This window comes from Protopterus annectens, chromosome 7.part0 (assembly GCF_019279795.1).
Source record: "Protopterus annectens isolate FY-2018-M chromosome 7.part0, PAN1.0, whole genome shotgun sequence".
Taxonomy (NCBI): domain Eukaryota; kingdom Metazoa; phylum Chordata; order Ceratodontiformes; family Protopteridae; genus Protopterus; species Protopterus annectens.
The window spans coordinates 893,064,647-893,078,210 of NC_056739.1; the positions used below are offsets into that span (position 1 = coordinate 893,064,647).

Below are 13,564 nucleotides of genomic sequence, written 5' to 3' on the forward strand. Positions count from 1 at the left end.
GGGGAAAAAAGTTTACACTTCTGCTACTTTAGCTATAAGGGCTTTAAACTGCCAGTTTCACATGCTTAAGTATCAACAATACCTAGTGTCTTTGTTAAAATAGAAAATGCTTACAAACTCAGAATGTCCTGACAATAAGGAAATGCAGGATTTATTGCATGCAGCTGAACAAGTGGAAATCATACTCTGCAATGTGGTTTTGATTCATTAGAGGTTTCTTGCAGAGCCGCAGTTACAGGCTCTGTCATTCGAAGGCATGCTTGGTTAAAAGAACAAAGTTTACCCGATCATGTTAAAGTAAAATTATTGGATGCTCCACTACAGCATGATACTTTGTTTGGTGTTTAGGCAGAAGAGGTGTTAAAGAAAATGGAGGATAAAGCAAAATCAATGCAGACAGTAAAGGATTTCTTACAGGTTCAGCCACCTAGATTTAGCAGAAGCTGGCCTTCTAAAAATTGGTCCTTTTCGGTGTCAGACAGGCCACAAAGAGGCAGATACAGACACCCAAGAGGCAGATCTCAGCCCCAAGGCTCATACAGACCTAAACAATGGGGTGCTTCAGCCCCCAAAGGAGGAGAAGACAAATCACAACCTTATAGGAAGCAGTCCCAATGACTTCCCTCTACAAATGTCAAGCCCTTACCTTTTGGCAGCACCCTTGGGGGGAAAGCTAGCACTTTTCTCACAAAATTAGCACATGATCACCCAGGACAAATGGGTACTGAATATTGTTTCTCAAGGTTACAGGTTCCACTTTAACACCCTTCCAAAATCAAAAGGTATGCCAGACCTGCCAAAAACCAATGGGCAGAGGCACAAAAACAAATTTCTGCTCTCATGGACATGAGAGCTATTCAGAGAGTACCACAGCAAGAACAGGTACAAGGATTTTACTCAAGACTTTTCCTGGTACCCAGAAAGGACAAAGCCTGGAGACCAATACTGGACCTATCAATCCTAAATACTTTCCTGGATGTTCCGAAATTAAAAATGTTAACACTGCAGCAACTTCTACCCATGCTGGGCAAGAAGGCTTGGCTAGTTACTTTGGACCTCAAGGAGGCATTACCTGCATGTCCCAATCAGACAATCTTGCAGAAGATACCTCAGATTCATAGCTGGCTCAATGCATTACCAATTCTCTGCACTGCCCTTTGGCTTATCTACTGCGCCCAGTGTCTTCACAAAATGCCTGGCACCAGTAATTGCATTTTGCAGACAAAAAGGAATTCAAATATATCCCTACTTGGCCGACTGCTTTATTCAAGCAGAGAGCAAGGACATTCTACTAAAGCATCTGGCATTTGTAAAAAGATTGCTAAATTGCCTGGGGTACACAGTAAACGAAAAGAAGTAAATACTAGTGCCCTCTCAAGAGATAATATTCCTGGGTGCAAGCTTAAATACAACTGCCCAGATGGCTTATCTCACGCCAGACAAGCAAAGGCAACTGACTCATTACTTTCAAATGATGGCAACAAAGACGCAGCTCCCTGCAAGAAACATTCTGCAGGCTCTGGGCTTCATGGCATCCTGCATTCTAATTCCATATGCAAGACTGCATATGAGGAAACTACAATGGCATCTAAAAAGTGTTTTGGACTCAACATTGCCACAGCCTGGAAACAATAACTCTTATTCCCTGCCTGCAACAGGAGTTTTGATGGTGGGCACTGGCTTGTCACCACAAGAAGGGACAGCCTTTCACCTTACCCACAGCCAGGCAGATGATAACAACAGATGCATCGGATTATGCCTGGGGGCACACATGGCAGGAAAATGTATTCAGGGCACGTGGCCCAAAAAACAAATGCATCTTCACATCAATCAAAAAGAGATGTTAGCTGTACAGCATGCCCTGACAGCCTTCATGGATCTACTACATCCAGGACAACTATTACTAAAGACAGACAATACCACAGTTATGTGCTTCATAAACAAGCAAGGGGGCACACATTCCTACCCCCTCTGCAGGCAAGCCATGACTTTGTGGAACACAGCACTGACCTATCACGTACGTCTGCAGGCACAATTCCTGCCAGGAAAGAAAAATACTCTGGCAGACGAACTAAGCAGAAATCTCATGGATCCTCACGAATGGAAACTAAATCCACAGGTCTTCAGCATGATAACAAGGAAATGGGGACGCCCAGACATAGATCTTTTTGCCTCCCCTCACAACTGCCAACTACAGAGATTCTGCACAAGAACTTATCACTCACAAGCATGGAAAGTGGATGCTCTATCATTCAGCTGGAAAACACTTGACAGTTTATGCCTTTCCTCCACTGCCTCTTCTTCCCAATGTGCTCCTAAAAGTCAAACAAGAGAAGCCAAAAATAATTCAGATTGCCCCAGACTGGCCACGCCAGCACTGGTACCCAATCCTAAAGAGCTTGTCTCAAGGCTCAGCCTGAGCTTTACCTCAAATTCCTCATCTTCTGACTCAACAAAACAATCAGACTCTGCACAGTCAACCCAGAACCTTAAATCTGGCTGCATGGCAGATAATATAGCCACTCAGACCACACCTCTCTCTAAAGCTGTTATGGATGTCATTTTAGAAGCCAGGAGGCCCAGCACTAGGAAATCTTATGCAGAAAAATGTAAGAGATTCTGTGCTTGGAACCAGGCACAAGGACTCGAACCACTTGTTCCAAATATACCTCAGATTTTACAATACCTAACTGAGATGCTGGACAAAGGCCTATCCTTATCAATTAAGATCCATGCCTCTGCCATTTCAGCTCATTACAATACGGAACCTCCTATTTTCTCTCATCCACTACTAAGACAATACCTCAGAGGGGCAAAAAACATAAGACCCCAAGGAGAGCACCGACACCTACATGGGACCTCAATTTTGTTTTAGAAAAGCTCACACTTCCTCCTTTTGAGCCAGCCAATACAGCTGATATAAAATTCTTATCATGGAAAACTGCTGTGCTCCTAGCAATAACTTCAGCAAGAAGAGTCTCAGAGTTACAGGCATTAATGGTAGTGGAACCTTTCATCATTTTTCATCAGGACAGGGTTTCTCTAAGGACAAACCCAACATTTATGCCAAAGGTAGTATCCAGTGTGGCTCTTAACCAAACCATTCATTTGCCAACATTTTATCCAAATCCCCAGAATAAAGAGGAGAGACTTATGCACGCTTTGGACATACACAGACTGCTATGCTTCTATTTGGACAAAACAAAAGCTTTCAGAAAAACTGAGCAATTGTTTCTAGCTTATGCTGCAGGATCACAAGGAAAGCCTATCTCAAAGCAGACTGTTTCAAAATGGATAGGACACTGCATTCGTTTCTGCTATTCACAACATGGCAAATCAGTGCCTAAGGGCATTAGGCCACATTCAACCAGAGCAGCAGCCACTTCAGCAGCTTTCCTCAGAGGAGTACCAACCAAAGACATTCTAGAGGCTACAACCTGGAGTTCAGTACACACTTTCACCAAGCACTACCACTTACCTCTCTACTCTAAATCCAGAGCAGGCTTTGCCACTGCAGTTCTGCAGGGCCTTGTAGCCTCTCCTAATCCTATTTAGGCCTAGCCACCCAACCTCAGCTTTGGGATTCAACCCAAGTGTAATGACTGCAACAGTGAAACACGATGAACATAGTACAGTTGTGTACCTACCATAAATGTAGATGTTCGAGTGTATTCACTGTTGCAGTCCAGGTTACCCACCCACCCACCATCCCCTTTTTTCTTTGCTGGGACCTTTCTGTACTTCTCTATTGTATACAACCTATGTGGTGTATTTGCTTGTAGATGAAGGAAATGTTTATTTTAGTACATGCATGCTTCTTGGCATATTTTTTTAGCCTACCTATTTGGGGGCACCTGACATCTGGGGCAAGAAAAACTGAAGAAAATGGCATCTGCTGCATCTTTTATACCCCTGGCGCACTGACGTCAGGGAAGAGGCGACAGCAACCGACGCCGGACCTAGACTTTGGAATTCTGGCCGACTGCGGGTAGCCTGCCAGCAGGATAACCCAAGTGTAATGACTGCAACAGTGAATACATTCAAACATCTACATTTATGGTAGGTACACAACTGTACTGTGACGCATTTGACCCTAAAACTTTCAGAGCAGTCTCTGCACCTCGGAGAATTAGCACTGGACAGCTTGGCTCCAGCTTCCATCTTGGAGCATGGGAGGGATATGATTCAGAAGCTTGTCTTCTTGGATTCAACGTCCTCTGTTTCTGAGTCGCTGCATTGATGGTTCTGATGGAACCACCCCCCTTGGAGCCTAAGTCTTCTGCCATGATGTCTTATCACTCAGAACCTCCCCATCTCCTTCCACAGGGACAGCCAGTACCAAAACCCCAGGCTTCCACCCAGGGAATTGTAATCTCCTCTTCTGATACCTCCCCAGAGCATCCCACTAAAGAGGTCCCCGAGAAGAGGATGTGTAAGAGAAAACACATAGACTCCCCGGTGGAGTCCATCACCATCACTGAAGAGACGGATTTTGATGAAGGCAAAGGGTCACCACAATCACCTGCTGAAGATGTTTCATTTGGAGACATCCTAGAAATTCTTAAACAGAGAGGTGGTTGGACGCCCAGCAACCCTACGTCTGAGGAAATGTGTTCTCCTGGAGGCTTTTGGTACTGGACCCTCTACCTCCAAGGTGACTCCGCCTGCTGATGAACTTATTGACTTGTTCTCATGGTGAGCATAGAAGGACCCCAACACCATAGAGCCCATTCCTTGCAGACCAGATATGATAATGGCACTACCTGCAGATAGGCAGTTTTTGGTAAAGGGAGTTCCTATTGATAACATGGTCATGGTGACCACCAAAAAGGAACTAGCCAAGGAAAGTCCACTGTCAACCCCCCTAACAGGGTGTAGTGGGCGATGGACAGATTTAGGAAGCACATCTTTGCTTCAGCGACCTTCGCTTTGAGGTCTCTGAACTATTTGGCACACTTCACTAGACTACAGAAGGATTTGATCAAGGAGTTATCAAATGCTCGGTTGCTTTTTCTGATGAAGTTCAGGCATCTCTTGCATACCGTCTGATGACCGTACAGTCCATATCCAGTTCATCCATCAGGTTAATCTCTCATGTAGCAGAGAAAACCTCAAGGGCAGCGGATTCAGGCATTTCCATAAAGAGGCACACCTGGATGCTCCTCTGTGGGTTTGCGGTGCCTTTCAAGTCCTCTTTCATCAGTGCTTTTTTTAATGGAACATTTGTTTGGTTCCAAAATAAGACACACTATCCAAGTGTGAAAAAGACAGAAAGACCCTGTCTGTCGTGGGCATGCATTTTTCGGCTCCTCAACAAACTTTTTCCAGGAGTCAACAACATGGTCGAAAAATGTGATGCAAGAAGTCTTGGGGTCCTTTTCAAGACGCACGTGGATGAGGTTCCCCAGAGGTAGAGGAGGGAACTCTAATAGATAAAGATGCCCCTGTGGTGGAAATGGCCTGCAGAACCATGGTTACAGAGAATCGTTCTTTGACAAACCCTACCAGAGCTCCTGAAAGGAGACCCGGTTGTCTGCCTCTGGAGACAGTCTGGGGACGATTATCCCTGAACCAGAGAACCCAGCTAGATAAGATACCCGGATACAGAAGATTATTTCCAGGGGCTGTAATACTCCTTTTTTTTTTTTTTATTTTTTTCCCCTCCCCTTTCACCGAAGAGTCATCCAAGAGAGCACCACTAGACCAGATAGAATCTGGAGCTTACTCGAGGTTGTTTTTGGTGCCAAAAAGAAACAAGGGACTGGAGACCAATTCTTGTTCTCGCCAAACTAAACAAGACAGTTCAAAGAACCAAGTTTCGGATGGTCACGGTTCAGTCCTTTCTCCTCTTTCCGGGCAAGGATGACTGGATGTGCTCTGACAGTCCAAGGCACCTGGTCCCCCGAGCAGGCCAATTTGCATATAAATGTCCTAGAGATGAGAGCAGTGCTGTTAGTGTTGCATGAATTTCAGAATGCTGCCCCTCTGAGGACAACTGCAGTACAGTTGGACAGCATGTCCGTTGTCTGGTACATCAACAAACAGAGAGGAGCCAAATTCTTCCCGTTGTGTTGAGAAGCTCTCAGTGTGTGGCAGTGGGCAGTCTCTTCCAACCACTTTTTTAGCAACAAACATTTCGGGGAAGTCCAATTTGATAGCAGACAAATTGAGCAGATGCATTCTTCTACCTCACGAATGGCCCCTCAACAAAAAGATTGCGAACACTGTCTTCAGTCTATGGGGCCAGCCTTGCTGAGATCTATCCGTGCCCCCCTGAGCAACAAATGCAGCAGCTTCCTGTGCCCTAATCCCCCCCAAGAAGGGGAATCCTCGAGGGACTTTCTAATTCACGATTGCCCCCCCCCAGTCTCCTTTGTGCGTATCCTCCCACTCCATTAATTCCCAAATTTCTCCAGAAAGCTACAAGATTAAAGAACAAGGTCATCCTCATTATCCCTTATTGTGCTCGACAAATGTGGTCTCTCTTCCTTTGGCCTCACCTAATTCAACCACCTTGGTTTCTGGATCCAACTCTTTTCTCACCCGACAAGCATGATACATCCAGACATAGTAAACCTCAAGGTAGCTGCCTGGTTTCTCCATTTCCATTAATAGCCAGACAACCTATGCTCTCTTTTCTTGTCCGTCTTATTCTTTTGTCCTCCCGTAAACCTTCCACCAGGAAACTATAATCCAGCAAATGGAAAAGCTTTGTTTTTTGGGCTCAAAAACATAATGTTGAACTGTTTACAGCCCATTCATAATATCTTGAAATTTCTAGCACATCGTTTTGAAGGAGGAGCTAGTTTTTCTACCGTTAAAGTACATTTAGCAGCGATATCAAATTTTCTTGTAATAAATGGTTCTTCTGTAGCATCCCATAAGTTGAACAAAGCATTTTGAAAGGCACTATACTCTTAAGGCCCCCCTTTAAAAGCTCCTACTCCACTTTGGGACCTAAACCTTCTGCTGCAGTCTCTTAACACAAACTCATTTTGAACCTTCAGCTACATGCAAACTCAAATATCTTTCATAGAAAACAGTTTTCTTAGTAGCCATTACCTCTGCCAGAAGAATTTTTGAAATCCAAGTATTGTGCTCAAAATCTCCATACTTGATTTTCCCTAAAGACAGTAACTTTATGTAACAGCCCGTCATTTCTTCCAAAGGTGGTGACAGAATCCACTATAAAGCAATCTATTAATTTGCTAGTATTCTTTCCCAAATTTTCTAACAAATGAGAATGCGTGTTATATTTATTAGATGTTTATAGACAGTTGCATTTTTACTTGCATAGGACTAAAAACATCAGAAATTCTGACCAATTATTTGCTTCATGTGCAGAACCAACACTGGGTAAACCAGTTGCCAAAATTAGTCTATCTAGACGGATAACAAATTGCATTTCCTTTGTGTATAAAAAATTGGGCATTGCTCTGACAAACCTGTTCCAGCCCATTCCACAGTTTTTCAATACAGTGTGTCCACGGATGATATTTGTGCAGCAGCTACTTGGGCTACTTCCCATACCTGTATTACTTGTTACAAAGTAGATCTGGTCTCCAGAGGAAGGGCATCTTTTGCTTCTGTGGTGCTCAGGAATATCTTTCCTGGAATCCACCCTCAGAATTGGGTAGCTGGGGAGTTTGTCCCATCAGTTGAGGACAGAATGAAAATTGACACCACCAGATAAAGAAGTTTTGTACTCCCCATAACATAACGTTCAATTTATATTGCCCATTTTCATTCTTCCTCAACTTCCTTCCCACCAACCCCCATCCTTAAGGCTTCCGGAAGAATGAGTGTTTAGAGGATCTATAACTCCAGGTATAGCTTCTCTATGAAGATTTCCATCTTGTTTGCTGCTTTAGTAGAAAGTACAAGAGCTGAGGTAATTGGGATTGGTGCATTGTAGGTAAGGGAGAAGCTTGAGAGTTTTTGGTTGCTACGAGCTTTAGCAATGGCCGAGTCAGATCCGATGGATCGGATCCGAACCCATCAGTTGAGGAGGTGTGAAAATGGACAACACAGATGGAGTGTTATGGTGAGTACATAACTTCTTTTCTCTTTTTGATCCATCTACTCCCTGGTATCCACAAACAGAGTGGTGTGACTTTTCCAAAGAGCTTGTTAAGGCATTTGTTTCTAAACCCCCTCGTTTTTTTCCTTTCCTGCTTCTTCCTCCTTTCATAAGAGGGTTAAGGACTCTTCTGTAGAGGAAGACTGAATCAGTGGTGGAATCTCTTATTTATTACTCCATTATCCATTCTCCAGAAGGTTTTGAATCTGAGAATGTGAGGATATCATGTCTCCCAATTCTTCCCTAGGGAAGCTTGCTTTTGGAAAGGCAGTTTTGAAAATAATGCACATTTTCATTGGTAAGGATAGCAGTGTGTCTGATGTATAAAGAAGCTATTAAGAACTGCAAATGGGAGTTCACAAGCCTTCATCAGTCCCTCCTGTGTTAGAGGACCTTCCAGAATATCTTTTCCATATCTTGTCTAAACTCATAATCCCAATCCCCAGGACTTAAACAAGTTGACACACATTTCTTTACAAAACTCCTTCATATCCAGCACTAATATTCATAGAATCTGACAAACCCACCTGACTGTTTCCCTCTTGTACGTAATGACAGTTGGGCTATGGATCGGTATGGAAAGAAGGTGTACACTTCTGCTACCCTTCCTGTCATTGCCATGAACTGTCAAACCCATATGATTAGATATTTTTGTATTTATTCTGGGTGATATAAATAAGTTACTAGCAGACATACCTGAATCAGACAATAAATCTTCCATTTTATCTCTGCTCATTTCTACCACTCAAGTAGCTAGACACACTACTAAATTACAGTCATGATGCTGCAGGTGCATTTTCTAGAGTCACTGCTATTGGGTCTATTTTAAGGAGGTGTTCTTGGTTAAGGTCACAGTTTTTGTTGGAAGGCAATTTCAGATTATTAGATACTCTGTGAACAAGAAGAATCCCTTTGGCCCTACTGCTGGTAAAATATTCAAGAGCCTGCAGGGAATGGGGTAAAATTATGCAAGATTTTAAATAAATTTCTTTCTCATTCTAAAATTCCAGAGAAGCTATCCTTCCAGGGCTAGACAATTTATTTTCAAAATAAACAGAAATCTCACCTAAAGAATAAAAGGTTTTCTGAACAGAAGTTCCAAGAAAAATCCAAATTGTTTTTCAAATGACTTGAGTACACCTTACAGTCCGCCAGTCTGACTGTCTGCATCACCCCCCCTTCCAGCTCAGCATATCCCCTCTTTCCCTTTCAAGGAAGCTTTTTCCCTCCCTTTCTGCGTAGATTTATAGTTTTAGATCTGTAGGTCCTCAGTATAACAGAAAGCTACAGACTAAAGTGGTTTTATCCATTTTGCAAGACTTAAGTCTGTCAGGGAACTATAGAAATAGTTCTACTCCAGTAGAAAAAAGGGGCTTCATTCAAGACCGTTTCAGATCCCAAAAAAGGAGAGCACCTGGGCGTCCATTCTGGATGCATCAGTTCTCAATGCCTTCTTAGTGGTGCAGAATTAAAGATGCTGCCTCTGCAAAATCTTCTACCAGTGATCCTTCCTCAAGCTTTCTTGGTTACTGTGGACGTCAAGGACACCTGTCTTCATATCCCCGTTTATGTAGGTAACAGAAAATACTGAAGATTTTGTGCCTTAAGAGTTTTAATTTTCAATTTTCTGTTTTACCCTTTGGTTTCTCTACAGCTCTAAGAGCAATTACCAAATGTTTAATCCCTTGTCATATCATTCTGCAGGCACCAGGGTGAACATATCTATGTCTATCTGGACAATTTTTCTCTGGGTCTCCAAGAATCAAGCTTCCCTCAGGTTCACCATGGTCCCTTTCTTTGCCCGCGTTTCATCCCAAAGTTGAAAAAAGTGCGTCTCCTATCTTCTCAGGATCTGTTTTTTCTGGTCTGCCATCTGAACATGGTCTCCACGGTGACATTTCTTCCTCAGAAAAAGATGCAGGTTCTGATATCTTATTTCCAGTCCCTTCTTCCCCTACAGTTGACCTTGGCAAGAAAGAGATTGAGCGCCTTGGGATACAGGTCTTCAACCAATATAAACGATTCTGAGACTCCACATGAGCAATATTCAGCAGTATCTCAAGTCTGTTTGGGCACAGCACTTACCCCCTGAACTTCCCAATTCCTCTCTTGCCCTTCATAAAGTAGGAATTCCTTCTGATATCAGACAATCCATGACTGCCCTTTCTGGCTTCCTCTCCTCACCAGTAAGTTTTCACAGATGCTTCAGATCTGGCATGTGGAGCATGTTCTATGAACATAAAAGTTTAAGGTGTATGATCAAGGCAAGACAGAACTGCATAAATGTCGAGCCCTGATTTCGCTCTTCAGTCTTCACATAATATTTGGTCTTCTGGAACCAGAATGCTCACAGATAGTGCCCTTACAATTTGGTAACATCAGCAAACAGGGAAGGACAAAATCTTATCTCGCACATTTGCCATGACAGCTTGGGAAATAGCTGTCCAACACAATCTCTTCCATCAGGCAGTGTGCATTCCCTCAGATGACTACAGTGGCAGATTACATGAGAAGATAAAATGCAGCACTAGCGAGTATATGTTAAACAGAGAAATGTTTCCTGTAGGTTGTCCTCAAACAGATCTCTCTGTTTCCACTAAGACCAGGCAGCTCAGACTGTTTTGCTCCAAGTTACATGCCTAGAGGCTTGAAGAATAAATGCCATGTCACTGTCATGGAAAGACAAATTCCTGTATACTTTTCCTCCATTTCCTCTGATTCCAAAAGTCCCTGCTCAGAATCGAGGAGGACAGCCTAAAGATGCTGTTGGTGAGCCCCTTTTGGCTAAGACTACATTTGTTCTCCCTGGCCAAGTGCAATCATAACAAATTACCTCACAGAATAGATTTGCTCATACAACAGACTCTGTCATCCACCCAGACTTGCAAACTCTTAACCTGACAGTTTGGATGATAGGATTCCCAGACCAATCTAGTACCTATTTTCTCTGGACATGCCATAGGTATTACAGGAGGCCAGAATACCTGCTACAAGAGAATTTTATGTTTCCAAATGGAAGAGGTTTTGTATTTGGTACCAGAAGAAAAAGAAAAGGACCCTTATGTGGGTAATCTTACTATTCTGCCCTCTCTTGTCTGCTGCTCAATACAGGATTGACAGATTCTTCCATTAAAGCACATTTGTCAGCCATCTCCACCTGCTTGCCTTTGGATCCAACTCTGTGCACAAAAGCATCCTTCACACCAGGCTACCAAGAAAATGTATTCCTCCTGTTTGAAACTTATGTTCTGGAAATTTTGACTGTTCTTCCTTTTGAGCCTGCCTTCTCTTCCTCTTGAAAAGTTTGTACATGGAAGACTGTTTTGTCAACAGCCCTTATTTCATTAAAACGTGTTTGAGTTGCAATCCTTTATAGCTACTCCTCATTCTTCATCTTTCACAAGAACACACTATCCTTTAGGAGTTAACCCTTCTTTTATGCCTAAAGTTGCCAAGAAAATGTCCCTAAACCAGTTTTAATGTGCCCACTTTCTTCTCAAATCCTCAAAGTAAAGAATTTTTACATTCCCTTGATCTTCAGAGACAGCTTAGATTTTACTTAGACAAAACTAAGGCTGTTAGAAAAACTGATCAACTATACATTTCTTTTTTGGATAAAAAGCTGGGTTGCCCTGTTTATAAACAGAACATCTGTAGTTTGATTCCCTTGGCTATTTGTTTATTTCTTTCATGGAAAATCCTTCCAGGCCAGGTCAAAGCTCATTCTACCAATGCTGTTTCTTCTTCTGGTGCCTTTTTTCAAGAATCTGGATTCAAAACCTATTTTAGAAGCAGCAACTTGGTCCTCCATTCACACCTTTACAAAACTGGTGCCCTCTCTGGGCCTAGAACTGCTTTCTGTAGATCTGTCCCCCAAGGAGGTCTAAACTCCAGTTCCACTCCTCAATCCTCCTCCTCCCAGATGTTCTACATAGCTTTGAGTGTCTTCCCATAGGCAAGCAGTAATGCAACAGTGATCAATGAAGAGCATAGTATTGTGTAAAAACTTATAGCAGTAGATGTCCTAGTAAATCACTTTTGCTGTATTGGCATCCTCCCTACTTTCACCCTTTTTCTTGGATATCTTCCTGTTTCTTGGCTGAGGTGGATCTGATGTACATTTTCCCTTCACCTTGTTGGTATGTCTTAATTTAGTGTCTCACTTTTTTTTGGGTCTTGGGTAGAAAACTCCTGAGGATTTTAATGCCCACGCATTCCTTATGTACCACTAATTCTGATGCTTGGGTTGTAGGCCAGATGTACAGTGCAAGTTGAAGGCCTTCTACTTTTGTATACTGGCCGGATGTTTGGTATCCTTGGCAGGATATTTCCCATATGCAAGCAGTACTGCATCAATATTCTACTGACATCTGCTGTTTTGGTAGGTCCTAAACACAACTTTACTTTTCTCAGGTATCATGTGATGGAGATTTATTTGTATATAAGTTTTGGTACGTTTATATACAGTATTTGGCTCATTACTTAGTTTTTGGTACTGGTATGGCAAGTTTCTTCTGTCACAAACAGTGTGGTATCTTCATTTTAAAAACATCTTCTTTGCCATACTTAATAATCATTGTTTTCATTTTGTGTTTGTACTAGGCATCTGGGGACCGGGGCAAACTTATTCTGATTTGGGAAGCAGCAACGTGCAAGTACCTTTACAAGTTCACAGGACACAGGGATGCTGTCTCGGTAAGATTGCAGGATCCTTAAAGCTGAGAGAAGTCCATCAATAACAGTGTCTGAGACTATCTCTTGCAGCTAGGGAAAGTAAAAACTGAAATATTTTATATCCAAGTACCATTCTGGACTGCATATGGCTTACCTTCATCCAGCATGAAACAGAGTTAGAAATGTATGCTAAACCTGCTATGTACTTCAGTCCCACATTTTTGCAGTGCTCATTATAGAGTGAACTAGGTTAAAAGCTTATATTGAAGCATATGAAAGTCCAAGTAAACCTGTACTGGAATGTGATTGCAGTAGTCCTTGGCAAATGTTTTATTATATGCACCGTTTCAAACATTGTGTATATGATCATTCTAAATAAACTGGTGACAATTCTCTCTGTTCACGGCGGCTCTAGTAAAGCCCCTATTCTGCTACAGGTCCAGGCCTAAAAATTATTTTTAAATAATTTGCCTCTCTCATCTGACACTCCCCAAAGGAATCTTCAGGTCATGTTCCCCCTTTTGGCTTGTATATTCCTCTTGCACCCCTTGCCTGTCATCAGAGGTACCTGGAGGACAGACATAGGGAGATTATTTTTTTTTTTAATTGCTCCTAATAACTCTTCTTTTATCATCAGCAAGACTCTATAAAAGTGCCCGACTAGTATGAGCTGCTTCAAGTGCAGACTTCGGTAGACTCGAGATGCTTATTTGGAGTGCATACACTCTTTGACCAGGATTATACTCACTGCCCCCCCAGGGTGTTCAGCATGGAAGTGAAGTGCAGTACTGGTCCTTCTCCCAGACTGCT

General features: G+C 42.6%; 1 protein-coding gene across 1 annotated transcript in view; it reads left to right on the forward strand.

Annotated features, from left to right (window-relative positions):
* The window catches only part of RRP9 (ribosomal RNA processing 9, U3 small nucleolar RNA binding protein), a gene marked incomplete in the record, with an annotated part of 550,676 nt that overhangs the window by 226,701 nt on the left and 310,411 nt on the right, over nucleotides 1–13,564 (forward strand). The window contains 1 exon segment of the mRNA XM_044077476.1: nucleotides 12,683–12,775. Coding sequence (XP_043933411.1) covers nucleotides 12,683–12,775 — 93 coding nt within the window.